Source organism: Equus asinus, chromosome 10, assembly GCF_041296235.1.
Source record: "Equus asinus isolate D_3611 breed Donkey chromosome 10, EquAss-T2T_v2, whole genome shotgun sequence".
Lineage (NCBI taxonomy): Eukaryota > Metazoa > Chordata > Mammalia > Perissodactyla > Equidae > Equus > Equus asinus.
Genome location: NC_091799.1, coordinates 38,258,495 through 38,272,683, shown reverse-complemented (window position 1 = coordinate 38,272,683; position 14,189 = coordinate 38,258,495). Strand labels below are relative to the sequence as shown.

Below are 14,189 nucleotides of genomic sequence, written 5' to 3'. Positions count from 1 at the left end.
TTGTTGTTTTGGTCTGTTTTTCTGGGCTCTGCTTTCTTATTCAAGGATAGCTACTGCCTGCTTCACTGAGATGGCTGGGCCGTGTCTGGGAAGACCACGGCTTCTCTGGGATGGTCAGGGCTCTGGAGAAGGGGGTAAGGCAGGCTGACCTGGCTGCTCCCTGGGGTGACTCCTTAGGGCAGGTGAGAGGAGGCCCGGAGCCTGGAGGGCACACAGCCTCGGGACCTACCTGATGTGCATCTGGGCCTGGGGCTCCCAACTCAGAAGTTTCCTTCTCTACAAGTGAGAGCTTGCTGAGAGTTACCAAGACATACTCAAAAGAGCTCAGGTTCTGGAGTCTAGCTAACCTGGTTCAAAGCTCAGTTCCAGAATTTTCCAGCTATGTGCCCTGGAGAGGTCACTTAGGCTCCCTGAGCCTGCATTTTTCTACCTTGCTAGGGGCGTAGGTTAGGTAAGCACTATCAACACTAAGTGTGCAAAGGACTCTGAATACTGACTCACACACTGTAAGAGAAAATACAAACTTAAAATTAAACAAGTTCAAAATAAATGTTGATAAAGTCACGGATGACAATTATGTGAAGGGTTCCCAAGAGAAACCAGAATATTTAGGGTTACACTCCCTGAACCCTTGGGTCCAGTACCAGGGAAGCCACAGTCTTCTCTTAAGACCCATGGGAGTAGTATAACTTCAGGAACCACATATTCCTTAAAGGAGTCCACGTGTAGTGTGAACCTGCATTAGCTCAACAAACTTCCAAATGGCTACTGAACCCAAAACACTAGTGCTATGGTTCAAAGGAGCAGTATTTCTCAGGGCTTCTTGAAAGCAGGAGCCTATAACAAAGAGATTCTGTCTAAAGACGTGATCCCTGCCCCCGCCTTCCAGGAGGAGCTGGTGAGCAGAGTTGTGAGCCTCCAGCCCTCCGTGTCAGTCCAGAATCAGTCAGCATTGAATCGGGGCATGGAAAGAGATATCTACTAAGGTAGTAACATACCTATGTCTTACTGAGAAGTAGGCAAGTTGGGGAGGTTGTTGGTAGCCCCTGGAATGAGGACTGATGTCAACTGATAAGAAGCTGAATGGTAACTAGGTCCCCAAAGAGCCAGCGGAGACTGTAGCCCCAGAGGGAAAGAGTGACCTGTTCACACTGGCCAGGAGCTCTCCTGATGCCATGGGGGTGGCGGGCACGGTTGGGCTGGCTTTGGAAGGAAAGCAAAGGTAATACCTGGAGGTAGCATTTGCCCCAATAAGTTCTGGACCTGAAGAGAAAGAGAAGAAGAGACAAGGAAACACCATTAGACAAAGCAAGAAAATAGCTGATAGATTTCTGCATGGAGAACCCTTTATGAAGGCCAGAGAGGTGGGAGAGGAGGCCCAGAAAAGGCAGGGAATGAAGAGAAGGTAAGAAGTCAAGAGGATGAAACATACAGTCCAGAAAAAGGAAAGAATGAATCAAACAGAAAGAGCAGAGAGAAGAAGAGCTCGGAAGAAAGAAGAGTTTGAGGCATTCGGTCCTCACTGAGAAGCTGGTCTCTGACCGAAAATAAGACCAGACACTCCTAACACCACACGACGTGGGGTTAGAACCAGCCTGCAGGGCCTGAGAAGCAGGAGGAACAAGGGAAAGGAGAGGAAGATGAGTTTATGAGTGAGGGGCTAAGAAGAGAACCCTTCCAGGGCTGGGCTAAAGAAGGCTGGGCTAAGGAAGAATTGTTAACACAGATAACGTATAAATTCCTTAATTTTTTCTTCCTTTTAAAATTAATAAAATGTATGAAGAGATATGATAGTGCTTTGTGGGCAGAGGAAGGTGATTAACATTTACGAGCATCAGACACATTATATGTACTATTTCCTAGAATCCCTAAAACACCTTTACAAGAAAGGTATTACTATTCTCATTTTTCAAACGAGGTAACAGACCCAGAAAGGTTAATATCCTGCTCAAGGTCAAAGAATGAGCAAGTGGTAAATTTGAACCCAATCAACTCTGGCTACAAAGCCCTGGTTCTTCCACTGTATTGGAATTAAATGAATGGTTTTACTCTTTTAAAATGCTTCATCATGGTTTTGGCATCAAAAGCTGGTGATGCCACCCATGCGTCCTAGTATTGGAATAAGGCAACATGGCACCACGGTATGGTGGACAGATGCTGAGCCTTGGGTCAGACAGACCCAGAGTCAATTCACAGCTTTACTCTGTGACCTTGGGCAACAGAAAGGACCTTTTTGAGCCTCAGTTTCCTCATCAATAAAATGGGGATGATAATACTAACCTGCTGGAGCTGTTCTAAGCCTTGAACGTAACAATATATCAAAACGTAAAATAGCATCATTACTGGTGCAACTTAGTCTGTTAGACAAAGTGTCACTCTAAGTTTGCCCTTTTGTGCTTCAATACCACAGTGATAAGAGGGCTAGAAATGGGGTGCTTTCAACAAGAAACAAACTGGATTCCTAAATTGCTCTTTACCACCCACAAGGTAAAAAAATCTTTTGCTGGAAAAGCGAGAGACCTAAGTCACTGTTCTTGATGTTAACAATCCAAACTTTTTAAAGGCAGTCTGATACTGTGGGGTACATGCTGTCCTATAATTGAGTACAATTGTGTTTTCTACTCTTGTCTGGGCAAAAGTGACCTTTGATTTGATTTAGTTCAAGCAATATTTCAACACAGCAGTGCAGCATTGCATCCCCCTGATTATAGCCCTGCTGGGGCCAGGTCCCCACCCTGGATGGAGACCAATGGCCTGGGCTCCGGGATGCAGCCTGGCTTTCACAGGTCTGGGAAAACTATCAAATTATGAAACTCTAAGGCCCCAAATCAGAACTTTTGTTAGGCAGACAAAAGGCAAATTGCAATCACCCAAAGATTTCAAGGAATTTCCAGTTTGATGACATAATGTTGACACATATGTCATCTGATCTCTGAACAAGATGACACATGGGGGCCTACAAGGACAGAAAACAAAGTCTGGGGCTGCAACCTTGACTTCAACAGCTGCCCAAGTGGAAGGAAGGGGTTCAGGTGGAGAAGGAGAAGTGGCTATGAGTCACAGGATGTTCTTTCTAGATGGACCTTGGGGAACATTCCACCCGTGCCTTTTACCCATGAAGCCAGGAAGTGGAGGAAGTCTGTTGTCTCCGCTGAAACATTTCAAACATTTCTCTCGGAAGCCCTCTTGTCTCCTTTCTGATCCCAGCCCATCCATGCCCAGTATCCTGTCACCTTGGGGAAGTTTCTGGCTACCCTGGGCTGCTCTCTTTAGGATGTAATGACAACAGAGTATGAAACACTGGAGTTCTAGTCCTATTCCTGCCCCTTGCCTGTGCTTCTACAGGCAAGTTACTTAGCCTCTCTGAACTTCAGCTCCTTCATGTGGATAAAAGGAACAAAATTCTCTACATTACATGATGATTATGCAATGAACTACAATACAAACCTGGCACTTACTTAGTGTCAGATACTCTACTAAGTGCTTTACCCTTATTAGCCCGTATATTCCCCACAAGACATCCCTAAGACGGGGCTGGTTCAGTGGTGCAGTGGTTAAGTGCACACGTTCCGCTTCGTCAGCCCAGGGTTCGCCGGTTCAGATCCTGGGTGCGGACATGGCACCGCTTGGCAAGCCATGCTGTGGTAGGCGTCCCACACACAAAGTAGAGGAAGATGGGCACGGATGTTAGCTCAGGGACAGTCTTCCTCAGCAAAAAAGAGGAGGATTGGGAGCAGTTAGCTCAGGGCTAATCCTCCTCAAAAAAAAAAAAAAAAAGACATTCCTAAGAGAGGATTATCATCTTCATTTTGAGGAAACTGAGACACAGAGATGTTATGGAATTATCTAAGGTCACACAGCTGGTAAGCAGCAGAGCTAGGATTTAAACCAAGGCAGTCGGGCTGCCAAGTCTGTTCTCTCAACACTAAATTGTACTGCCCGGTGGATGTTTACAACATGATAATTTTACATCCTCTTCCCTCAACTCCCTGCCACAGCCAACTACCTTGCCCTGTCCCCAAAGCCTGCCCTACCCTCTGGGGATCATGTCTTTTTGACTTACAAAGATCAAAGCAGAATCCAAGGTCCATAGAGTGAGTTCTCAGTAGTACCAGTAAATCTAACAGCCAGAAAGTTAGGATCCTTTTCCCTAAGTCAAGTCCAGCATAGCATAACCCTCAGGACTTGTTTCACAAAAGTCTTGATCAGAACCACAACAAAAGGGACAAACAAATCAGATTTGTTCCACAAATATACATAAAATGACAGCCATTCCATTGACAGACAAAAATCTAGCTGAAGGGCTAGAGAAGCTCAAGACCAAGTCAGGATGTCAGGATGCATGCAGCCCTACTCTGGATCTCTCCTCCGTCCTTTCCTTTTCCAACCCTTCTTCCAAAGGGACATCTCCAGCCCACTGACAAAATGCCCAAAGTTCTTCCTTGTTCTTTCCTGGCAAAGTTCTCATAAGCTTCAGAGGGCTCTACATCCTGGAGAGAAGACACTTCAGAAGCCCCTGAATCAGGGGTTGTGGGAGGCCAGTTGGAACCCTAGTTCTCACTGAGGAAGCTGAGGTAAAGTACTCAGGCCATGGCAAACAGCTATGTAGGTTGTTCACTACCCAACTCAAGGGAGCACAATTCTCATGGGGAGTGCCATTCACATGGACCACGGTATACATGGCATCCCCAGAAATGTGTGCATTGGCAGCCCAAAGTAAAGCCTGCGAGCCATCCCTCAACTATCTGTCTACCTGGCCTGGCCCAATTCAGCAGATCCAGAAAATGATCTTCTGAAGCTCCACAGAGCACCCACTGGGCTTCTGTTAAAAGGCATTGGTGTGCCTATAATTTGAGACAGAGCCAGGCACCTGGAAGCTAAGATCTTGGCTGAGGATGGAAGTTGCTGAGTCCTATGCACAAGGGAGATTGAGAATAAGGCATCCAGCCACCACAGAACCGAGAGGCCTGTCCACTGGGCCAGGCCACAGCTGATAAAGAAGAGAATTTCCACTGGACCCCCACAAGCCTAGGAATTTTCCCCGGACCAGCATGAGCAACAGCGAGGCTGAGGGAGCAGCCATGGGATGCAGCAGTGGACAAGAGTCTAGCTAACTGTGGAAACGGGGTCAGTGAGGAGTTGGGGAACTTCTTATAGGGCTTGTGACGATGGCCTACCCCCAAAGGCAAGAAGCCTCAGCCCCAGGATATGTACTTCTCAACCTCCAGCCAAACAGGAAGCCCTGACCACTATATGCATATAAACTCAAGAGGGACCTGGGCCCATGGCTACCTAGAGATGAAGGAGAGTGTGTAGTTGAGATTCCAAGATTTGGGAGAGGAACAAGGCTCTGGGGCAAAGCAGATGTCTGAGCAGAAATGTTCTGCAGGAAGCAGGCTAATGAGCCTGTTCAATATCACTCAGCAATGCATTTAAGTAGCTGTAAGCGCAAAAGGCAGTAAGGCAAAGACGAAAGCAAAGGGACACCTCCTTCTCCAGGCCAGTCCTGATCTAAGCAGCACCAACCCCATCGGGGGGGCCTTGGCTCTGGCCAGCCTGCTGGTCACCGCATGTGAAAATGCCAGACTCACCAAAGAGGGGGCAGCTGGGCTGGATTGGTGAGAGAGGCTGACCGGTGGAGCGAAGGAAGAGGCTGAGGAAGCAGGCAGTTCTTCCTGGCTCCCCAGTGCCTCTGGCACCAGCAGACGCAGATTTGTGAGGCCTGAAGCTGACAAAATTTGAGGGGCTCTTTAAGAGAAGGAAAATTTTTTAAAAATCTGATTTGAGCAATTTTTGATTGCTGAGATCCCCACCAGAACCTTGGAAGGGGGCTATGAAAGTGAAACCTTTTTAGCTTCTCAGTAAATCCACTTCAGACTTCTGGGTTCATGGCAGCTCTTCCAGTAAAGTTCTAGAAGGTAAACTTTGTGGAAGAAAGAAAGCCAAGACTGTTATAAGAACTTTTGTCATTGTGACTAATTTAGAGCCCTGTCGACTTGGATTCACATCGGGGAATCAACTCTACAATTACACGTGCTAGAATCTTACGCTTTCCAAATCACGTTCACTTCATCACTAAAATACTCTGTGAAGGAGAAAGGGCGGGTATTTCCTCTCACCTTCATTCCAGAAAGAATCACTAACTGTCTCCCACGTGCCGGCTACTCTGTGGATGCTTGAGAGAGAGCCATGAACAAGGTCCAGTCCTGCCCTCAAGGGGCTACAGTCTAGGGGCCAGCCCACAGCACTGGTTAGTCCCAGGAAATCCCCCATCCAGATACTGACCAAGTTTCCAAGATGAAACATTTTCAGGTTGTTTTGCCAACGTCCCAACTTCGAGGCAAGGAGAGCTGAGGCCCAGAGAGATGGAACAAATGGGACAAAGGCCAAACAGTTAGCCAGGAACAGAAGAGGAGGTGAATCAGCTCAGATTTCTTGTGTGTCACCTGTGTGCTATGACCCTGCCCAGTCATCCACAGATGTCATCCGATTTAATGCTCAACAACCCTCGGACAGATAATCTCTATTTTTCAGGTAAACTGACGGTCAGAAAGAATCAAAACATGCCCAAGGTTCACACTTAATGAGGTATAGAGCCTGAATTTGTTCCCAAAATGAATCTTCTTGTGAGTGGGAGTGAAATCAGGAACGACCCATGTCACCATCTTGGTGACATCACTCCCCCAAAATGAATCTCAATGCAAAGCCCAAAACTCTTTCTCTTCTATCAGCATTTTCCAGTCTTCAACCATTTACAAACCTCTCACAAGTTTCACCATATCCATACAAAACAGTATCTTCTTTGAATTAACTTTAATTTTTTCCTATTTAACATCTTCCTAAGCAATAATACCCACGAAATTATAATTTGTTATCGGTTAAAAATAAACGTTAACTGTGTACTGCCTGAAATCATCTCAGATACCACACAAAACTCATTCAGAGAAACACTCCTCCTTGCCAGTCTGCATCTCACAGAGACAAAATCGAGACCTGTGACTTTTTCTAGAGTTTCTGAGAAGTTGTGCAATTTTTATGTTTCCACTGGGTTGCAATCACGATAGGGACTTTCAAGAACGAATGCTCCTCACACTGGCTCCCAAAACATAAATTTAACCACCACTCAATGCTGGTTGTAGGTTTAGGAAGAAAATAATAAAATATCCCAAAAGTTCATGATGAGAAAACTGGGCAAGGCCCCCCTGTAAGGCTTCCTACATGGGTTTCTGATTAGGAGGGCTTCGAGGATAATTAGACTTGTCAATGACTTAATTCTTAAAACCGGAGGTCTTCCCAGTTGGAAGATTAATAGAACAGCACAAGACAGCACTATAGAAAGAACTGCATGGAGCAGCAGAGGTTTAGCTGTGTTCCATTCCCAGAATATCCCCCCGGTGGCTGGGCAAACTTGGGAAAGTCGCTCCTCCCTTCTGGATCAGATTCTTTTCTAGGATCAAAATTTCACATGGGCAGGGGCTGCATTTGTTTTGTACATCTCTGTGTCCCAGTACCTAGAACAGTGGTTTTCACATATTAGGTATTCAATAAATATTGGCAGGATGATTGAATTAATCAAACTATCTATAAACGAACTAAATGGCCTCTAAGGTCTCATCCAATAAGTGGAAATAAAATGATGCTCTAGCCCAGGAAACCATGGGACTAGAAGAGACTATCTGAGTGGAGACCCTCATATCCACAAATTATCTGTGGATAGCCCAATGGATTTAGCAGATGCAAGTTGAAGGAAAGAACAAGATGAGTTCTCCACCCAGAACACAGGAGCAGGAGCCCAGTGGCCCAACACTCATGACAACATAGGTTGGTGGATTTTTAAGAGCCTGAGTGGTTATGTCCCAAAGGGGTTGTTAGTCTCCAGTGGACTGGTCTAAACCTCAAGCCTTGGTCCCACAGTCATCAATGATTTGGATGAGAACAAAGAGAGTTATTTATCAAATTCCTACATGACAGGAAACAAGAAGCAGCAGCAAATATAGTACAGGCAAAATCAGAATCTAAAATGGTTTTGGTAGGAGGAGATGACATGGGGAATTTAAAACTGTAAAACAGAAAAGAGATATTTTCCCTTTAGGTTCAAAAAGCCAACAGCACAATTAAGAAATGGAGAACAAGTAACTTGCAATACTGTATATTTAACAGACTCTGAGATTTGGTTGACTGCACATGGAACATGAGTCAACAGTGTGACGTGGATGCCAAAAAGCCTAATGCAATCTCAGATTGCATTAACAGAAATACAGTGCTCAGACCCAGGGAGGCAAAAGTCCCTTTCTACTCCGTGCTGGAACCCCGTCGTAATTTCCGATAAACTTCAAGAAAGACAAAGAGACACAGAAACACAACCAGAGGAGAGGCAGAAGTCGGGGGAATAAAAGCATTCCAGAAGATGGATGTTGGACATTTAGCCTAGAAAAATCAAAGGCTTTAGGAAGCGAGGGGAAAAAAACAGAAGAGCCATCTTTAAATATTTCAAGGGAAATAGATTAGCCTCATTCTCTAGAAGGTATAGCAGAGTAGTGAAGATTTTTCTGAGAATTAGAGTTGTCAATACCCAAAATGAACTGCTGTGTGAGAGGTAGGTCTCCATCATGGGAAGAAGGCTGAGAGGGCAGGGGACCAAGGAGCTTTCCAATCCTGAGAGTGACAGTGCAAGAGAGCTAAGCCCATCATGTCGTGAGTAGGGCTGTCAGTGCAGACAAACACAGGTCCCTAAGTCACGCTGACATACCCCAGCTTCGGATTCTCTCTGAAATCTAGAGTGCTACTCAAATTTGGCAAAAAGTTACCGATTTCACCTAGGAAGAAGCCACATTTCTGGGTATTTCCCTCTAGACTGATGCCTGGCTCTGTGCTGCAAGACAGGCAAAGAAAGGTGGAAGCGATTTACAAAGCAGCTGCAGAGCAGAAACGGGAACGTCCTGGGTGAATGGACTGATGTGTAAGAAGCATTGATAGGATGCAGTCAAATCAGAGATCCCTCTGCAGAGCTGTGCAGAGAAAGCTTTTTCAACACAGGTTTGGCTTCTCTTCTCCACCCTAACCATGTCTCCAGTTGCTCAAAGAAGACAAATAGTTCCGTTTAAGGAAGGCTCCGCTAAGACCTGAGTGTTGAACAACTCACCCTCATCAGCCGGTCCATTTTTCCAGCCATGAAGTTGAGAGCAGAAGAACAAGGCCAGGTGCTCAGAAATGCACCAGTCACACATCAGAATAATACCGGCCCCCATTCATTCAAGAGCTGCTATATACCAGACACTGTGTTAGGGTTTATACTTTATATTATAAGTTACCTATTATTTTATAGCTGAAGAAATTAAGGCTCATAGTAAACGGCTAGGCCAAGATATCGCCACTCCGAAGTAATCATAGCTCATATTCACTAAGTGCCTCCTATGTGCCAGATGCTGTTTTTAAGCATTTAAATGTTTTATCTCATTTATTCCTGACAAAAATCCTATGAGATAAGTTCTCCTATTGTCCCCGTTTTACAGATGAGAAGAGTGGTCCAAAAGGGCCTAAATGACTTATTTACAAAGCCATGAAGCTACAAAGTAGATATCCTAGCATCTTTCCTCTGGGCCACACCGTCTCTCTGCAGAAGAAGAAACAGCCGTAGCTCTGCGTCTGCCCCACCAGGCAGGGGCCCTCCAGTGGATCAGGAAGGACTGATGCTCTGACTGGGGGCTGCTACCTGTCTGTGTCCTGCACTGGGACAGACACATGTGTGCAGGACCAGGGGCCTACAGGCAAGGGAAGAGCATCCAGATGGCCTGGCCAGGCAGCCAGGAGTGGTCCAGCTGGGAGCTCCTTGAAGCTGACTCAGGAGCCTAAGCATGGTCACATCTCTCTCTGATGTGAAGCGACACCCACTGCACACTACCCCACACACAGCTTTGCCTCCCTTTGTCATCAGGTCCCACACTTCCCACTGCCTCTTTTCCTGTCCAGGGAAAGCACAGTTCTGGCTGCCCAAGAAAAAGCTCCACTCCAAGTCTGGTTTAAACTCTAGCACTTTATATCATTTCTTCTTTTACCAAGTGGATCACAAACTGGGAGGCCTCTCAGCAAAAGCTGGCCCTCCCCAGCTCTTCCGAATACCAAACTGAGTAAAAGATACTTTCCTGGAGCAGTGGCAGCAGTTGGCCCAGGACAGGGGGTCATTTGTCACCGAAATTGTTTAGAACCACCGGTGCGTGGTGATGATAAAAAGATGACCAACTTTTAGGTGACTTCGCTACTGCTTTTAAATTCTCTACAGACCACGCACGCCGTCACTGCCTGCACCCAGCTGACCGTCCCACTGCCCCCGGCCCCCTTGGCAGGCCAGCGCCGGGGAGGCTGCACCATGACTTCTGCAGCCAATGCCTCTGTCAGCAAATTGCCAGCTCCTCAAACACTTCTTCAATGGCATGCCATAAACTGCCTGGGCACTTACCAGATCAGAGAGAAAGATTTCACTTTTTAAAGATCAGAGTTCAGATGCCCATCAGACTAAATCAAATGACTGGGGGGAAAATGAATTGCATTTTCCTTTCAGAAATAAATGCTTAACTTTCACTTATCCATATCAAGTTGCAACTTTAATTGCCTTTATACGCACAGAAGTATTCCCTGTCTATAAATGTGCCCATTCACTGCAACCATATGGCCAACTCCACATAAGTGAAGTTGGCAGGAACCTGCACCCCTAACTGCCCTAACGCCAGGCCTGTGCCATTCCACTCTGGGGATCTGTCTTCTGTCTCCCCAGAGGAGGCCAGAGCACTCACTGTCTTCCTAGTGTCTCCTCAAGCGCCTCCTGCAGAGCCTTACAGCCCAGCCACTGAGGAGGAAACCCATAGGGAAGAGCTAACAGGAACAAGCACCAGGCCACTGGGCTGCTGTCTCCCTGGTGCAGGTCAATTTCCAATTAGGAACCAAGACACAGAAGGCTTCTGCTTACTTGACCTGGACCTCTCGATCTTCCGTAACATTCTCAGGACTTTGTGCATGTCCCTCATGCTGGTGTCTCTCTGGCTATATAAAAGAAGCCGCCGAGCATCTGCGAACAGGCGAGACACACTGCAGGGGTGCGAGAAAAGCAGAAAAGCCCTGGTTAGGCCCACTGCCTCTCCCACTTGAAGAAAGTGCCTGTCAGGTACACAGGCCCCAGCCTGGCTGCCGGGTCCTGCCCAGAACTACTGCTCCCCACACCCAGCTTCACTGATACTCTATGCTCCCAACCACCCAGCCACCAGCCCAACCCCAAAGGCCCTTTCCCATGTGTCCACAAAACAAAGCTTACCACCCTTCAAGGCCCAGCCCATGTGCCTCCTCTCTAGGAAGCCCTCTCCCCCTCACACCCTCACACACACTCCCCCCACCACACACACACCCCCAGGGCCAACTTATCCATGAGACACAGTTAGGCACAGTGCCAAGGGCCCAGGATACTCTTAAGGGTCCACAAAAATTTTTAATTTCTTCTAAAATCAGAATAAAAAATGAAATTCAGAGTGAATACATAAGATAATGAATCTATCTTGGATTATATTCATCTTTAGACCACCACAGTTATAAAATAAAATTTTTAATATTTTTGCGTGGGAGAAGGGGTCCACGAAAGTTACAAAGCCAGAGGTCCATGGACATTATTACGCAGCCTGGCCTGCCTCAGCTGCAGCTCCCTCAGAACTCTCTTGATACATCTCCTACAGTCCGTAGTCCATTCTAACTCATGACAGGGTTCTCTGCATTCCACGAATCTTCAATGACTCATTTGGCAAACACTTATTAAGTCATACTTATGTCTGGAGTTGAAGCCTGGAGCCAGGAATACAAAAATGAAGAAAGCAGCATCCAGGCCCTCAGAGAGCCCACACCCAGGGAAGACAGAGACCTGCGGACTGTGGGCCGCTGCGGTCTGAGAAGGCTGTGAGAAAGGAAGAGAGGTGAGCCGAGAGCAGAGAGGACCAAACTCGCCCAGCCTCGGCTGTGAGCGCCCAAGGGCAGGCCCCTTCCTGTGTACATCTCTGCACCCCTCCCATAGCTCCTAGACTAAGAGTTTCAGACACACAGTAGATGTCTGCTAAAAGATTAGACTCATTAAAGGATGGAGCTGACATGCTGTGTCTCTCTTCTCGACTTAAAGGATAGTTTTTGAAGGAATGGCCCCCAACCACACGACTTTTAGCTACAATCGTTACTCCTAAAATGCCCCCACGTAAGCTCCCAGTCTGAAGTCCTGGTGGCAATTCTCCCTTCCCTTATTCTGTGGACTTTATCATACAAACCTTTACAAAAGCAACTCCAATCAAACTCAACCATTCAAACTTCTCTGGAGGTTGAAAAGGGAAGGCAAAGTATTAACTGACAAGTTTGGGAAGGAAAACCTGATCTGGTACTTACATGGATTTGTTAAAGTTTCCAACAACCCCAGGAGCCTCACCAGGAGTCGGATAACGGAAACAGGGGTTATTGGCATTACAGATAATCCCCTGAACCCAAGGAAGTGTTCCTGCAGAGGGCATGGCTTTGTTTGGAAAGTGGCCTGTTGAAATTGAGGAGAAGAAAAACACAAAGAGAAACATTAATGCTTTGAAGCAATTTTGGAACTTGATAGGAAGTCCTATCCATCTCTTTTGCTTCCTCCCACCCATTGCTCCATCCCAAATCTGTCTGTTCCATTCCCCACATCCCAGAGACCTGCCACCTCTGGACTAATCCAACCCTGAGTTGGAAACCTGGTATCAGACCCAGTTCTTAATCTACTTGACATCATCTGTAGAATGAGATTCATGACACCAGTCTTGGGAAAGTGATGAGAGGGACAGATAAGACCACAGACAGAAAGTGCCTGGCATTCAGCAAGTACTTGGTCATCATTAGTTCATCTTCCACAGCCCACCTCATCTTTCGAGACAGAGACGGGCCCTCTGGATGACCTCAGTGAATTCCCTCACACTATAAGGAGGCAATGACGGCAAGATAAAGAGGCTGATGAAGAACACTCAGGGAGTCAGTGGGCAGGACTGGGAGTAGAACTCACACTTCTGTGATCCCAACCCATGCTCCTTCCCTTATACTTTTGGCCTCCTTTGAGCTCTTTTCAATCCCCACTGGCACTGTCCTCTGTTGGCCAAATGTATGTTACTTTCACCTCCTCTGTCAGCTCACGAGCTCCTCAAAGGCACCAACTAAACATACTGACTTGGGGTCAGATGTCATCTGTGAAGTGACATTTCTTGTTGTTGCTGTTTTGTCACTCATCAAAACAACGAGCCCCATCCAACAGATCATCTGCTCACTTTCTTCCCTTCCTTATGGAGGACCTTCTTACAAACGGCATGATTGGGTGTATTTGAGCTGGTCCTAGGCAGGAAAGGCACCGTTTGGTTTGTGGCAGTTGGCTATGGGTGCTGCTTATGAGGATTAAGATAAATGTGCCCTGGAACCAGCGGCTCTTAACCTGAGGACCAGGCATGTGGGAACTCCTCTGGAAAGAAAGGCCGTGGCTCCAGCTTTCATCATATGCTCAGGGTTATCTGTGACCCCAAAAGAGTTAAGGACCATTAAGAAGCATGGCTCTAGGTGGCCAAGAGCCATGTAGCTTCACAGGCTTTGGGTTCAGACCAACTGGGATGCATATCCAGTCCCTGCAACTCGCTAAACAGCTACTCTGGCCAAGTCACTGAACCCTCAGTTTCCTCATCTGTAAAATGGTAATAAAATTACAGTCTACTTCACAGAGTTGTGGTGTTCCAGGAGCTCTTCCAGGCAGAGACGTAGCATGGTGACCAGCACAGGGTCCAGGCTCAATGAACGGGCCTGTTGGGATAACTGAGGCATTGTGGTGGTAAGCCTATAATAGCATTTACTCTGCTCTTGTCCAGCCAGGAACACTCCTTCCATCTCACAGCTACCACCTTCTTCCAAACCAGGAACCCTGTTTTATTCATCTTACTATTTTCATGCAAATGTGCTAACACAGTCTCCTGAGAACTTAACTCATGGCCAAGACTTGCTACACTTTGCATTTCAATATTGGGGTCCTTCTATCTGTGCTTTTCTTCTATCCATATTCCAACCAGAGCGGCAATATCCAGAGCAAGGATGTAACAAGATCTGATCCCTTTGGCCATTCTCTGCAGGGACTCTGGCCTGTTGAACATTTACTCAGTTAACCCCCT

The 14,189-nt window shown here is 46.7% G+C and overlaps 1 protein-coding gene across 4 annotated transcripts in view; it reads right to left on the bottom strand.

Annotated features, from left to right (window-relative positions):
* Nucleotides 1–14,189, bottom strand: part of ABCA1 (ATP binding cassette subfamily A member 1) — a 131,751-nt gene that overhangs the window by 83,830 nt on the left and 33,732 nt on the right. For all 4 annotated transcript variants that reach the window (XM_014840064.3, XM_070519100.1, XM_070519098.1 and 1 more), the window contains exons 4-5: nt 12,409–12,550; nt 10,964–11,082 (exon numbers count right to left, since the gene is read on the bottom strand). In XM_014840064.3, coding sequence (XP_014695550.1) covers nt 10,964–11,082; nt 12,409–12,550 — 261 coding nt within the window. The remainder of the gene's footprint in view (nt 1–10,963; nt 11,083–12,408; nt 12,551–14,189) is intronic.